Source organism: Perissodus microlepis, chromosome 7, assembly GCF_051167445.1.
Source record: "Perissodus microlepis isolate ML-2025 ecotype Zambia chromosome 7, ASM5116744v1, whole genome shotgun sequence".
Classification (NCBI taxonomy): domain Eukaryota; kingdom Metazoa; phylum Chordata; class Actinopteri; order Cichliformes; family Cichlidae; genus Perissodus; species Perissodus microlepis.
Window position 1 is genome coordinate 26,502,946 of NC_140467.1, and position 14,294 is coordinate 26,517,239.

General features: G+C 42.9%; 1 protein-coding gene across 2 annotated transcripts in view; it reads right to left on the reverse strand.

Annotated features, from left to right (window-relative positions):
• cadps2 (Ca++-dependent secretion activator 2) overlaps window positions 1-14,294 on the reverse strand; it is a 180,617-nt gene that overhangs the window by 148,146 nt on the left and 18,177 nt on the right. For both annotated transcript variants that reach the window (XR_014800732.1, XM_084934412.1), the window contains exons 2-3: window positions 9,026-9,139; window positions 2,307-2,639 (exon numbers count right to left, since the gene is read on the reverse strand). Coding sequence is in view for 1 of the 2 variants with exons in the window: in XM_084934412.1 (XP_084790538.1) it covers window positions 2,307-2,639; window positions 9,026-9,139 (447 nt within the window). In the remaining variant the exon portion in view is untranslated. The remainder of the gene's footprint in view (window positions 1-2,306; window positions 2,640-9,025; window positions 9,140-14,294) is intronic.

Consider the following 14,294-nt stretch of genomic DNA (forward strand, 5'->3'; position numbering starts at 1 on the left):
AAAAAGAAGGGAGAAAAAAAAAGATTGTCACTAACTGTCCAGTGAAAAGTGAAATTCTCTGACATACAACCAGTCAGCAGCTGAGGTGTGAGGATGTGAGAGTTTCAGCAGGATGTCAAGCCTGTGAAAAACATACCATATAATATACTTAGCGCGCGCACACACACACACACACACACACACACGAACCATGAAGAGGCCAGTAGGAAAACAACAACCACCAAATACTTGCAGAAAGTGAGGCAAGTCCTGAGGAGTCAGTTAAATGGGAAGAACAAGGTCCATAAACACCTACGTCCCTGCTAGTCGTCAGATACCCTGCTGGGATAATCAACTGGCTGAAAGTGGAGATCAAGCCCCTGACATCAAAACAAGGAAGTTCCTTATCATGCATGCAATGTTTGTTTGTTTTTAATATTCACCTTTAAAAACTAATGTTAGTCAACATACAACATTGTCAGATCTTATGTAGGACAAACAACAGACACGCAAGTGAAAAATCTGTCAATGATGATTTTTCACTTGTTGTTTGTCCAATAAAATATTTGGTTCTTGATTGGAAGCTGTTGACTGTCGACTGTTCACAGTTTATTTAAGATGGTGCTGCTTGGTGTTTCATTGTCTAATGAAAAGCAGGTGTGCTCGAAGCGTCACTAGATGTGTGCAGAAGTGTGCAGATGGCTGTTCACAATTCAATCATGTTATTTTCCTTTAATCATCCTATTTATTGTTATTTATTTTTTTAAAATGGCTCTAATGATTGAACCAATCTATAAACCCCAATCTTAATCTTAAAATCTTAAGATTTATGATACAGACATGAATGAATGAGTTTGTGCGTTTTATGGACTTTCAGGGTGCGGGAGTCTTTTTTGTTTGTTTGTTTTGTTTTCTCAATGCAACAAGTTAATCACATTGTTCAGTGCTACTTTGAATTCCTGTTGTCTGTGGTTACATTCAAATCTGATTAGAGGTACTGATAGGAGAGCTCACAATCTGCTCATTAGACTCTGTATCACACTTTATTCAGCAGAGTCAAACAAATGTCATAGCTGACATAATGAAATAAAAAGCAAAACACCGTATTTTCCAGACCATAAGGCGCACTGTCGATGAACAGGTCTGTTTCCATACATAATGCACCTTATAATCTGGTGCGCCTTAAGTGAAACAAAACAGATAAGTCAAACTTTACTCAACTCATTCTTCTTGGTTCCTCCACTTCCGTACCATTGATTCATTAATGCTGAATTCTCTCGCAGCTGCTCTATTCTCATGTTGTTTCAGTATATTAATGACTAACCTTAGCTTATCACATACAAATTGATGAAAGAGGCAAAAACATGTAATTCATGCACCATTTATAGCGCTATACCCAGGGGTTAAACAGGGCCAAAAAGATCTGGAACGGCATTTTTGTTCTGTTTATCCTGCAGCTTAGTGCAGGATAAACTGGTTTGCTTGCCATACTGTGGTGAACTTACAGTAACGGACTGTGTTGGATTGCTGCACAGCGGCCATGGTGTTTATGGTCAAAGTTAGGTTACATCAAGTGTAGCAGGGATGACTTTGGATTTAAAGTGCTTAGATTAATTCACAGAATTCTACATTTACATAGGTGAAGTACATACTGTGGTATAAAGACAGCAGCACAGGTCAGCTGATCACACCATGTATATAAGAGTAAAAATAGTGAGTTTTGACTCTTTGCCCCACAGTGAGCCAGTATAACTGATTCTAGGTTTCCCCACACCTGCTGAATTCCAGTTTAACGCCTGATTGTCTTTATATTGGAAAAAAATAAACACATCCCCAGCTTTAAGTGCAAATAGCATATGCACAATATTTCTGGTTTTAGCAATGATGCTGGGATAGAACATACTGACATGAGAAATTATTTAAAGTATGGACACAACAATTTGTACAACAGAATAATATTCTGATTCTCGTGGAATATGTTTAAATTCTGAATAGAAATTAGAAGAATATGTGAAATGGAAAACATGGTGGTGCTGCTCCTTCAGCCAAAACAAGTAGAAGGGAGAAAAACCCTGATCTGAAAGGGACTGAGAAGTGTTATAAAAAAGACACACAGAAGAAAAAAAATGTACTGTTGAGAGAAGTTGGTTAGGGGCTTTCCACTGATTTCAGTATTTTCTATCAAGCAGGTCTAGCAAATAATTAGAACAGAAAACAGGATTTCTCTTTACATTTAAGCAATGGACGTTGTTCAGAGATTACAAGTATTCACTATTATGCATTCAGTTTGTGTGTCTGGCTGTAACGGTCACCCTCAAGCAGCTCACCTGGCAGGCATTGTACAACAGCTGGTGCTCAAACTTGCGGATATTGAGGATCTGCTGGAACATCTCATAGAGTTGCTCTTTACTAAGGATGAGCTCTGAAACAGCACTTAGGTGTGCCCTCTGTGGTTGGCGCCACAGGTCCTCATCCCCTCTGTAGATAGCATCATACTTTGCAATCCAGGAACTGAGCACAGTCTCTTTGCTCAGCCCATCGATCTCAGGAAGGCTGCGGACACGGCGCTCAATGTTTTTCTTGAAAACCTCACGAAAGTCATTAGCTGAACAGCCACCGCTCTGAACCATCCGGGAAATACGCTCACTCTTTAGGAAGCCCTGCAAAGGAAAGACGGCATTACAATAATCTAAACGCGATTACACAAATGCATGAATAATTTTTTCTAGTTCAGCTGAGGAGACCATATGTTGCAATTCAGAAATATTCATTAAATAAAAGAAACAGGAACAAGCCAAAGATTTTACATGAGAGTTGAAGCCCAAGATTTCAAATGCTGGACTTAGCAGTGAGCTCTCTGTCTCCTTAGCTTGGTCATTGTGGGCTAACTGCACTGAAACCTGAAAATCCACCTGTTAGCTGAAATATTGGGATTTGTACAGCACTTTATAAAGGACCATGTGGAGGAGAGCCTGTTTGAACCATGTGCACTGGCGTTTCAGCGGATGAGCAAAAAATAAATAAATAAATAAACACCGTCCCTCTGTGTTGGACTTCTCCTGGTCAGTTGGACAAACCAACCAGGGCAAGCAGCTGACACAGCATATGTCCACGAGATCCAATCAGCACAGTTTTATGCAATTAAACAGTCTGTCTATTCTCAAGCATATCCAAACAGTTTACCACAAACATGAACAGGTCTCTTACCAAAGCACAAGGGTCAGTCCTTTGTGCTGATGTCCAGGATGTTGAAAAAATAAAAATAAATAAACTCCTTAGTATAGGTTCCTTCACTTTATATTTGGATTTCACTTTTTCTCACTTCTAGTATGGTAAATGGCCTGTATTTGTATAGCGCTTTTACTAGTCCCTAAGGACCCCAAAGCGCTTTACACATTCAGTCATCCACACATTCACACACTGGTGCTGGCAAGCTACATTGTAGCCACAGCCACCCTGGGGCACACTGACAGAGACGAGGCTGCCGGACACTGGCGCCACCGGGCCCTCTGACCACCACTGATATGAATCAGTATCAGTGAGGTAAGAATTTCTCAATAAAAACAAGGAAATAAGGTTTCCAAAAAGTATAGCAGCTCTTCTATGGAGAATTCTGTTGTTGTTTTCTCCTTCTCCGTTTTTGTCCATCACATACATCTATTTTCCCTACAGACATACTGATGGATATCAAGATTTCTGATCATGCTATGTAAGAAACATACAAAGCCTATTAGTCTGTTAGCAGCAACCAAACCAACTGTCGTCGTCGTCGTCGTCGTCGTCGTCGCTGCTGTTGTTGTTAACACGCGCTTATAAATAAATTGATTGATTGATTAGTAACAAGCCATTCATTTTTGGAACAAGGATGCATCTAAAAGCTGCAGGACAGTAGCTCTCGAGGAATAGAGTTGGAAGCCCCTGGTCTAAAGCGTTTGAATGATTCAGCACTTTTTTTTTCCCCCTATCCATTTTTAGACAGAGATGACATCAGCTGCACACTCCACAGTGGCCCAGCGTTACTGTTAATATCAAAAATGTAATGCTGTCCTTTGACATTTTAACATCAGACTGAGGATGATATGAAACTGAAGAGTTAAACAGTTTTAGATCCATCACACTCACAGAGCACTCTACATCCTGGTAAGACAGAAACTTTAAATAAAAACAGCAGCAGAAGGTTTCAGTAGTGTAGTGTAATCTGTTATTTTAATTTAATAACAGAGTCCACATTATTATCAGCGGCTACATTCACCCTGGGGAAAACTAGTGATGGAGACCATCAGGACCAAGCTGGGTTTCCAGGGTCCAGAGATTTGAAGAAACTTCCTTTCTTTCATCACAGCTGTCCTGTGCCAGATGTTCTATTGACCCACTGAGAGAGGCATCATTTTAGAAACATCAGGAACACTGAAGCTGAAGCTCATCGCAGGGATCAAGGACTCATGATCTTCGCCAGCAGCTCCCTCACAGGGAAATCTTAAAAGCTCCACCATAGGCCTGCCCCCGAAAATGTATAAACCCAGCATTTCATCAACACTGTGATGGAGACCTTTGCTTTACATATAATTTGTACTCATTCCTGTAGAAAGTTATATGTGTAAATATATATTATGCTCTACACTACCAGCAAAACACAGTTTGAAAGAATTGTAGATTAAAGTTTTTAGTTCAACATAAAAGTGATGACCTTTGACCTGTATCAGGTTTAAATTGTGTCAGAGAAAATCTCATGTCCTCTTCATGCAGCTGACTACATTCAGTGTTTAAAACAGAAGCTCTGCAGGTCTGAGATCAGCAGCTTTGTGAAACACCAAACTGAGGTCCCGTTAATGCTGATATCTAATGATGCTCTTTCTCTGCATTTGGCATGTGGAGGAGCTTTACCTCCTCCACACTGTCAATGATGATTTTCTGTTGCAAACTGAGAGTAAAGATTTCATCCATTAGGAAGTCAAGAGACTTTTCAATGTCCTCGACTTCTCAGCTGTCCAAGTTCTCCTCATGTTACTGGTGCCTGTATTTTCAGTTGTCAACATGTCATTATCATTTTCGGTACTTTACATACATTTGTGATTTGCATGGAAGTTTATTTTAGCATACTGCTTTAGGTCTCATTGCCCGTTATTTGATTTCCATATTAGTGTGACGACCCACTCCACCCTGCCTTCCTTTTGGCTCATGTGTGTCTTGTTTGCAGGCATTGGAGAGGCGGAATTCCCGTTTACAATCAGTGACACTGGCAACACCTGGGCCAGTGTACCAGGACTCTATATAAAAAGCCTTTAGGGCATAGTTTTAGTTGGCTCTGAGACACCAGGTTGGACTCTGGCTGCGTTAGGTTTGGTTTTTGCTTTTGACACTATTACATGCATCATCTTTCACTCATCCATTCCTTCACACACTACTGATGGCACTGATTACACACACCACTGTTTGTTTTTGACAGTAGGGTTTCTTTTCGGTTTTATTTGTTTTAAAAGAATAAAGCAGCTTGGAATACATTCCTAACCACGTCTGGGGTTTTCTTTGTCATGACCGTACGGCCCGGTTCGTGACAAGTGGGGACTCGTCCATTTGGGTTTGATTTGTTGGTTGCCGATTTGGGTTTGGTTATGTGGATCTGGTCCCAGTATGGTGGGTTTGTTGCTTGATTTGTGTGGTGCCTCAGGTTCGTGTGGCATCAAGTAGGTGTGACCTCTTAGCAGTGATTGCAGGGTTCTCTGGGGTGGTAAGTGTTTTGTGGAGTCTCCCTTTGTAGGTGCAGCAGCGTGTTCCTCTTGGACTCGTTGGTTTGTTTTTTTGGTTTGTTTTTTTTGTATGGTGTGCTGTTAGAGCATTTGTCTCAGGGACACTTCCAGGGCTGTCAGGTGAGTACCCAGCTTGCTGGGGGCCTAACCGGGTTACTGGGTTGAGTGTTTAAAGAGCCTGCCGCTAATCTGCATGAAGACTAGCGTTATGGTGTAGGTAAGTTGGGGTAGGCAGGTTAGTAAGGGGGACATTTCCACGATTTGACCTGGGGAACCACTGTTTTTTTGTTTGTTTGTTTTCTGCTGATTATTTTTTTTTTTTTTTGCTCTTCCTCCTCTTTCCTTTGCTGCGCTCTTTGAGCCTTGCAGCATCATGGCAGGTATAGAGGAGTTTGTTGCTGCACCTTGTGAGGATTTCCTGGATCGCTGCACTAAGGACCAGCTGTTGAAGGTTGCAGATGAGTATGATTTGAGTGGGCTTGGGGATAAACGTCGCAAAGATACTGTGAAATCTGCGGTTAAGTTGCAGTTAGTTGAAAAGGGTGTTTTGGTGGCCGGGCAACAGAAAACTGGTCAGCCAGTAACTGTGCCGTTGGGAGTTTTTCTGGGAAACTTGACTTTTGAGCAGCAAAAGGAGCTGATGTTATTGCAAATTTCTTTTGAAAAGGAAAAGCAACAGTTGGAGCTGGAGAAACAGAAGATGGACATGGAAAAACACAAACTGGAGGCTGACAAGCAGGTGGAGATTGAAAGGTTGCAACGGGAGACTGAGCAGGCAAAGACAGATTTGCAGAATACTCGTTTAACTTTGGTTAAAGAGGGTAAGCTTTCAGGGGACGTCTTGTTGGATGAGGGACGTTCATCTTTGTCATCTCCTGATATGGTGAGCAATTTGCGTCTCCTACCTAAGTTTAATGAGGAAGACCCTGATGTTGTTTTTTCTTTGTTTGAACGTGTCGCAGAGGCAGGAAAGTGGTCAGATTCTGAACGGATTCTGCTTTTGCAGTGTGTGTTGTGTGGGAGGGCGCAAGAGGCATATGCGTCATTGGGCAGTGATGGTTTGACGTCTGTTAAGGATGCTGTGTTGAAGGCGTATGAGTTGAAGCTTATTGTCAACGGTTTAGGACACGGGAGAAGAAGGTTGCTCAGTCGCATTTGGAGTTTGTGAGGGGGATAATGAACCATTTTAACCGCTGGTGTGTGGCTTCCGGGGTCAATAATTTTGAAGGCTTGTGTGATTTAATCATTCTGGAACAGTTTAAGAACACTCTGCCTTGGCAGGTGGCCACATATTTGATGGAACGCAGGGTTAAATCTGTTTCGGAGGCTGCCTGTATGGCTGATGAATATGTTCTTGCTCATAAGAACCAGTATGAGTGTTTTGGGAAGCCTGTGGGACATCGAAGTGGTGCTAAGTCACTTGATGTTTCTGTTAGGGTTCCAGTTCAAGGGCCCAGGGCAGGTTCAAGCTCAGGCAGGGATGTGTGTAATTATTGTCAGGAGTCTGGTCATTGGAAGGTGAATTGTTCCGTCCTCCTGGCGAGAGACCGCTCTGGGGGGGGGTAAACAGGGGAATCCTATTGCACTAGCTGCAAGCCTTCCTGTTCCTTTGGGTTTGGACAGGGGGTATGGTGAGTACATGGAATGTGACATGTTTGACGGGCCTAGGAAGTCTTTGATGCCTTTTGTCCGGGGTGGGTTTGTTACCCTGCCTGGGGGGGACACGAAAGTCTCAGTTAGGATCTTGAGAGACACTTGCGCTGTCAACTCTTATGCTGTGGGGTCCATTCTCCCATTTTCAGATGAGACGGCTACTGGGGATAAGATCCTTATGCGAGGAATGGGGATAATGGTGGTTCCGGTTCATAGGTTGAACATTGAGTGTGAATTGGTACATGGTGAGGTTTTAGTGGGGGTTAGGCCTGCATTGCCGGTGGAAGGGGTGGATATCATTCTAGGTAATGATTTGGCCGGAGGTCGGGTGTGGGGAAAGGTGTCATTAGCACCAGTAGTTACGGATTCACCTTCCAGGTTAGATCGGTTGGATAGTGCCGGCAGTCGTCACTTCTCTTACCCGGCCTGTGCTGTTACACGGGCAATGAGTAAAGGTGAGTGTACAGAAGCCGCTTTTGAGGATGAACCTGTTTTACTGACTTTGCCAGCTTCGCCTCTGGATGTGCCCCGCAGTGAGTTGATGAGTGCGCAGAGGGCTGACCCATCCTTGGAACGGCAGTTGGAGTCTGTGTTGTCAGCTCCGGAGGTGAAAAGTGTGGCTGGTGGCTATTTTTTGCAGGATGGTGTTCTGGTGAGGAAGTGGGTGCCCCATGGGGAGGACTTTGTGGGGGATCCAGTGTTCCAGGTAGTAATTCCATCAAAGTATCGTGGTCAGGTGTTGAACCTAGCTCATGATAGGTCAGGGCACTTGGGTGTGCATAAGACATATGATAGAGTTTTGCATCATTTTTTTGGCCACACTTGAAGAAGGATGTATCAATTAGCATCTCAGAGATGCATTATTATTGTGCTTAGGAAAGTTGCCCAGCTGCCTAGTTTTGTGACATTGTATAAACCTTTCATGTTTAATGCAGCATTTATACAGTAGGACTTGTTGTTTTTTACATTGTTGTTTGCAGTGTGTCTCCATTGTTTATATGGCAACCTATGTAAATGAGTGTCTGAGCAGGATATGTTTGTTGATTTCTTTCAGTTTTACTCTGGCAGCATTTTGAAGGAAACATCTTAATAAATGAGACAATAGGCCTGTCAGCTTGAAACAGTAGAAGCTGACAGCAAGAAAGTTGTTGCCACTAAAGCTGGATATAATGCTGCTGCTAGTACCTTGTTTAAAAAGATTCACATTTCAAATTAAGTAGTGCATCATCAATAACAATAACTCAGTAGAAATGAAAAATAGGATTTACTTATACTTATATGTGTTGCTACAGCATTCAAGGCAGTTTATAAGCATGAAAAGTTATCTTTTGTTTCATACTAGCCTCAGTCAGCTTTACAAAGAATAAAGATAGTTCTAGTTGTTTCATGTCAGCATTAATATTGACAAACTGGGAAAATTCACCACCTCTGTCGAAAACAAATAAGAAGGACACAGTCAAGTAACTATAAGAGTATATCGTCAGGTTGGTTCCACCTTTCTGTCAGACGGTTTGTGGGTCAGAAACAACATAACAGGAATTAAGGCAATGCCTGAAGAGAGTCCCAGTCCTGCCATAGAATTGTAAAGCTAAAATCACATTTGTTTCTGAGAAAAATGTTTTACAAAACTCACTCAATCACTTTACCTCATAGTAGCTTCTCACAGCATTGCAGAAAGCTTCATCAGCCACAATTTGAGTTTCTCCATTGAGGAAAGCAAGAAAACGCTCCTTTACTGCCTGTAGCTGCTGCTTATTGACCTAAGAAAGACAAAAATGAAGCACAGAGAGAAATGATACAGAGTGGTGGCAGAGAAGGGCATAATTATTATGAAGTGAGAGTTTAATATGAGGTGGTGGCGGTATGAATGAAAAACAAAACAAATATTAAAGCTGCAAGCAGCGTTATGAGGGCCCTCGCACCCCCCGCACATCAAGCCACGCCCAACACCTACAACCAGCACGTCCGATCTGATGTCACATTGATGGAATTCATGCATTTAACCAACAGCTAACATTTCATCTCATTCAATCATGATTATAGTCTTCCCACTAGGTGGCGCTCTAACCATTAATGACAAATGGCATAACAAACGTTTCCGAGCTCAAGTCTCATCACGCCTGCGACCTTTGGGAGAGATAGGACATTGTGTTTTTGAGTGACAGCAGATTACTGCTTTTTGGCGAGTGATTGAAACCACGTGCCGCCATGACCACCCCGTTTCCCTGAATGTAAAAAGCTTCGCAATTTAACATCACAAAGGTCTTTAGATTCCACACACTGGAGATTGGGTCAATCTGATGAAATCCCTTGGAGGAGTTCGTCAAAGTACGGTGCCTGAAAAGAGGGGAAATTTCGCCAAAATTACACATTAATTTTAAAATGGCTGACTTCCTGTTGGATTTGGGATATTGCTCCAAGAGACTTTTTTGTACATCTTGGTATCTCCTATAAGCTTACCAGGTTTCAGGCTGATAAATAAAACACAGAGCAGGGGCTGATGATTTGAAATTTTGTAGGGCGCGCTGTTGAGCCAATTTGGGCTATTCAAGCAAAATGATCACATAACACCAAAACCTTCATCACATTGGAGGTGTGCGCCAAATTTCAAGACTTTTTAAACTTTCCAAACTCCTCAAAAGCCACTTCATTTTTCATGGTGAACTGCGTTGCCACCAGGGTGCGCCGTTCAGTTTAAAGTCACAATTTTCGCAGTGAAGCATCATGAAGAATTGCTGGTGATATTCACCGCTTTTGAGGTGGCCACGATGAACCTGTGAAAATCAGTACAACAAAATGAAAGACATGACATTTCCTGTTGCCACTAGGTGGCGCTCTGCGTATTCCCGACAATGGGCACATCAATCTGTTCAGGGCGGGACTGACATCATCCCTGTAAAGTCTGGTACTGATCAGACTGGATTTCATCGAGTTATACTAATTTGTTTCTTCATGGCGAGACATGAAAGTTCGCCATGCTGCTGAGGTCACACCCTTTTGCGAAAAGTCACAGTTTTCACTATAACCCAAGACCAACTCCTTAAGGCTTTCCTGGAGAAATTTGAGGCTGCAGATGTCACCCATCACAATACTGTACCCCAAAGTGTAAAACGTGACATTTCCTGTTCCCACTAGGTGGCGCTGTCCCTTATGTCAAATATGGCAGTTGAAATATGTTCAGGAGTGGAGCCTTATCATATGTGTACCCTTTGGTCCAGATCGGACAATGTATGACAGAATGAGAGGCAATAAGATTTTCATGGCGAGTCATCGAAATTCGCCGTGGCGCCACGGCCTCACCGTATCACGAAAACTCAAAAGCTCCGCAATTTAACATGGCCCAGGTGTGTAGTTGACACTGACCAAATATGAAGCTTATACGACCAAATCCCAAGGAGGAGTTCGAAAAAGTTCGAGGCATGGAAATGGCAAAATTAGAGCCAAAATGTGACATTTAATCCAAAATGGCGGACTTCCTGTTGTGTTTAGGACATGGCCATAATAGACTTTTTTGTGCGTCTACTAACGATAGATAAGTGTTCCAACTTTCAAACATGTAGGTCATACCCGCACCGGGGGCTCGCGTTTTTAATTTTTCTAGGTGGCGCTACTGAGCCAATTTTCCCTGGCCATGTCTGAGGACATTAAAATACGTAAATTTTCACCAGACCTGACGCGTGTGCAAAATTTCATGAGTTTTTGAGCATGTTTAGGCCCTCAAAAGGCCGATTCATTTGCGAAAATAATAATAATTAAAGCTGCAAGCAGCGTTATTAGGGCCCTCGCACCCCGGCGTGTCGAGCCACGCCCAACACCTACAACCAGCACGTCCGATCTCATGTCACATTGATGGAATTCATGCATTTAACCACCAGCTAACAATTCGTCTCATTCAATCATGATTATAGTCGTCCCACTAGGTGGCGCTCTAACCATTAATGACAAATGGCATAACAAACATTTCCGAGCTCGAGTCTCATCATGCCTGCGACCTTTGGGAGAGATTGGACATTGTGTTTTGGAGTGACAGCAGATTACTGCGTTTTGGCGAGTGATTGAGACTCCACGTGCCGCCATAACCACCCCGTTTCCCTGGACGTAAAAAGCTTCGCAATTTAACAACACAAAGGTCTTTGGATTCCACACGCTGAAGAATAGTTCAATCTGATGAAATCCCTTGGAGGAGTACGTCAAAGTATGAGGCCTGAAAAGAGGAGAAAATGTCACCAAAATTACACATTAATTTTAAAATGACTGACTTCCTGTTGGATTTGGGATATTGCTCCAAGAGACTTTTTTGTAGATCTTGGTATCTCCTATAAGCTTACCAGGTTTCAGACTCATAGATAAAACACAGAGCAGGGGCTGTGGTTTTGAAATTTTGTAGGGGGCGCTGTGGAGCCATTTTGCGCTATTCAAGGAAAATGGTTACATAACAACAAAGCCTTCATCACATTGGAGGTGTGCGCCAAATGTCAAGCCTCTATAAACTTTCCAAGCCCCTCAAAAGCCACTTCATCTTTCATGGTGAACTGCGCAGCCACCAGGGTGCGCCGTTCAGTTTAAAGTCACAATTTTCGCACTGAAGCATCACGAGGGACCCATGTTAATATTCACCGCTTTTGAGGTGTCCACGATGAAACTGTGAAAATCAGTACAACAAAGTGAAAGACATGACATTTCCTGTTGCCACTAGGTGGCGCTCTGCATACTCCTGACAATGGGCACATCAATCTGTTCAGGGCGGGTCTGACATCATACCTGTAAAGTCTGGTTCTGATCAGCTTGGATTTCATTGAGTTATACTAATTTGTTTCTTTATGGCGAGACATCAAAGTTCGCCATGCTGCTGGGGTCACACCCTTTCGCGAAAACTCACAGTTTTCACTGTAACCCAAGACCAACTCCTTAAGGCTTTCCTGGAGAAATTTGAGGCTGCAGATGTCACCCATCACAATACTGTACCCCAAAGTGTAAAACATGACATTTCCTGTTCCCACTAGGTGGCGCTGTCCCTGATGTCAAATATGGCAGTTGAAATGTGTTCAGGGGTGGAGCCTTATCATATGTGTACTCTTTGGTCCAGCTCGGACAATGTATGACAGAATGAGAGGCAATAAGATTTTCATGGCGAGTCATTGAAATTCGCCGCGGCGCCACGGCGTCACCGTATTGTGAAAACTCAAAAGCTCCGCAATTTAACATGGCCCAGGTGTGTAGTTGGCACTGTCCAAATTTGAAGTTTATAGGACCAAATCCCAAGGAGGAGTTCGTTAAAGTACAAGGCATGGAAACGGTAAAATCAGAGCCAAAATGTCACCTTCAATCCAAAATGGCGGACTTCCTGTTGGGTTTAGGACATGGCCATAATAGACTTTTCTGTGCGTCTACTAACAATAGATATGTGTTCCAATTTTCATACATGTAGGTCATACCCACACCGGGGGCTCGCGTTTTAGATTTTTCTAGGTGGCGCTACTGAGCCAATTTTCCCTGGCCATGTCTGAGGACATTAAAATACGTAATTTTTCACCAGACCTGACGCGTGTGCAAAATTTCATGAGTTTTTGAGCATGTTTAGGCCCTCAAAAAGGCCCTTGTTTTACCAGAATAATAATAATAATTAAAGCTGCAAGCAGCGTTATGAGGGCCCTCGCACCCCCGGCACGTTGAGCCACGCCCAACACCTGAAACCAGCACCTCCGATCTGATGTCACATTGATGGAATTCATGCATTTAACCACCAGCTAACATTTCATCTCGTTCAATCATGATTATAGTCGTCCCACTAGGTGGCGCTCTAACCATTAATGACAAATGGCATAACAAACATTTCCGAACTCGAGTCTCATCACGCCTATGACCTTTGGGAGAGATTGAACATTGTGTTTTTGAGTGACAGCAGATTACTGCTTTTTGGCGAGTGACTGAAACCACGTGCCGCCATGACCACCTCGTTGCCCTGAACGTAAAAAGCTTCGCAATTTAACATCACAAAGGTCTTTAGATTCCACACAGAGGAAATCGCGTCAATCTGATGAAATCCCTTGGAGGAGTTCGTCAAAGTACGGTGCCTGAAAAGTGGGGAAAATGTCGCCAAAATTACACATTCATTTTAAAATGGCTGACTTCCTGTTGGATTTGGGATATTGCTCCAAGAGACTTTTTTGTACATCTTGATATCTTCCATAAGGTTACCAGGTTTCAGACTCATAGATAAAACACAGAGCAGGGGCTGATGTTTTGAAATTTTGTAGGGGGCGCTGTGGAGCCATTTTGCGCTATTCAAGGAAAATGGTTACATAACAACAAAGCCTTCCTCACATTGGAGGTGTGTGCCAAATTTAAAGCCTATATAAACTTTCCAAGCCCCTCAAATGCCACTTCATCTTTCATTGTGAACTGCGCTGCCACCAGGGTGCGCCGTTCAGTTTAAAGTCACAATTTTCGCACTGAAGCATCATGAGGGACCCATGTTAATATTCACCGCTTTTGAGGTGTCCACGATGAACCTGTGAAAATCAGTACAACAAAGTGAAAGACATGACATTTCCTGTTGCCACTAGGTGGCGCTCTGCGCATTCCTGACAATGGGCACATCAATCTGTTCAGGGCGGGTCTGACATCATACCTGTAAAGTCTGGTACTGATCAGCTTGGATTTCATTGAGTTATACTAATTTGTTTCTCCATGGCGAGACATCAGAGTTCGCCATTCTGCTGGAGTCACACCCTTTTGCGAAAAGTCACAGTTTTCACTGTAACCCAAGACCAACTCCTTAAGGCTTTCCTGGAGAAATTTGAGGCTGCAGATGTCACCCATCACTATACTGTACCCCAAAGTGTAAAACATGACATTTCCTGTTCCCACTAGGTGGCGCTGTCCCTGATGTCAAATATGGCAGTTGAAATATGT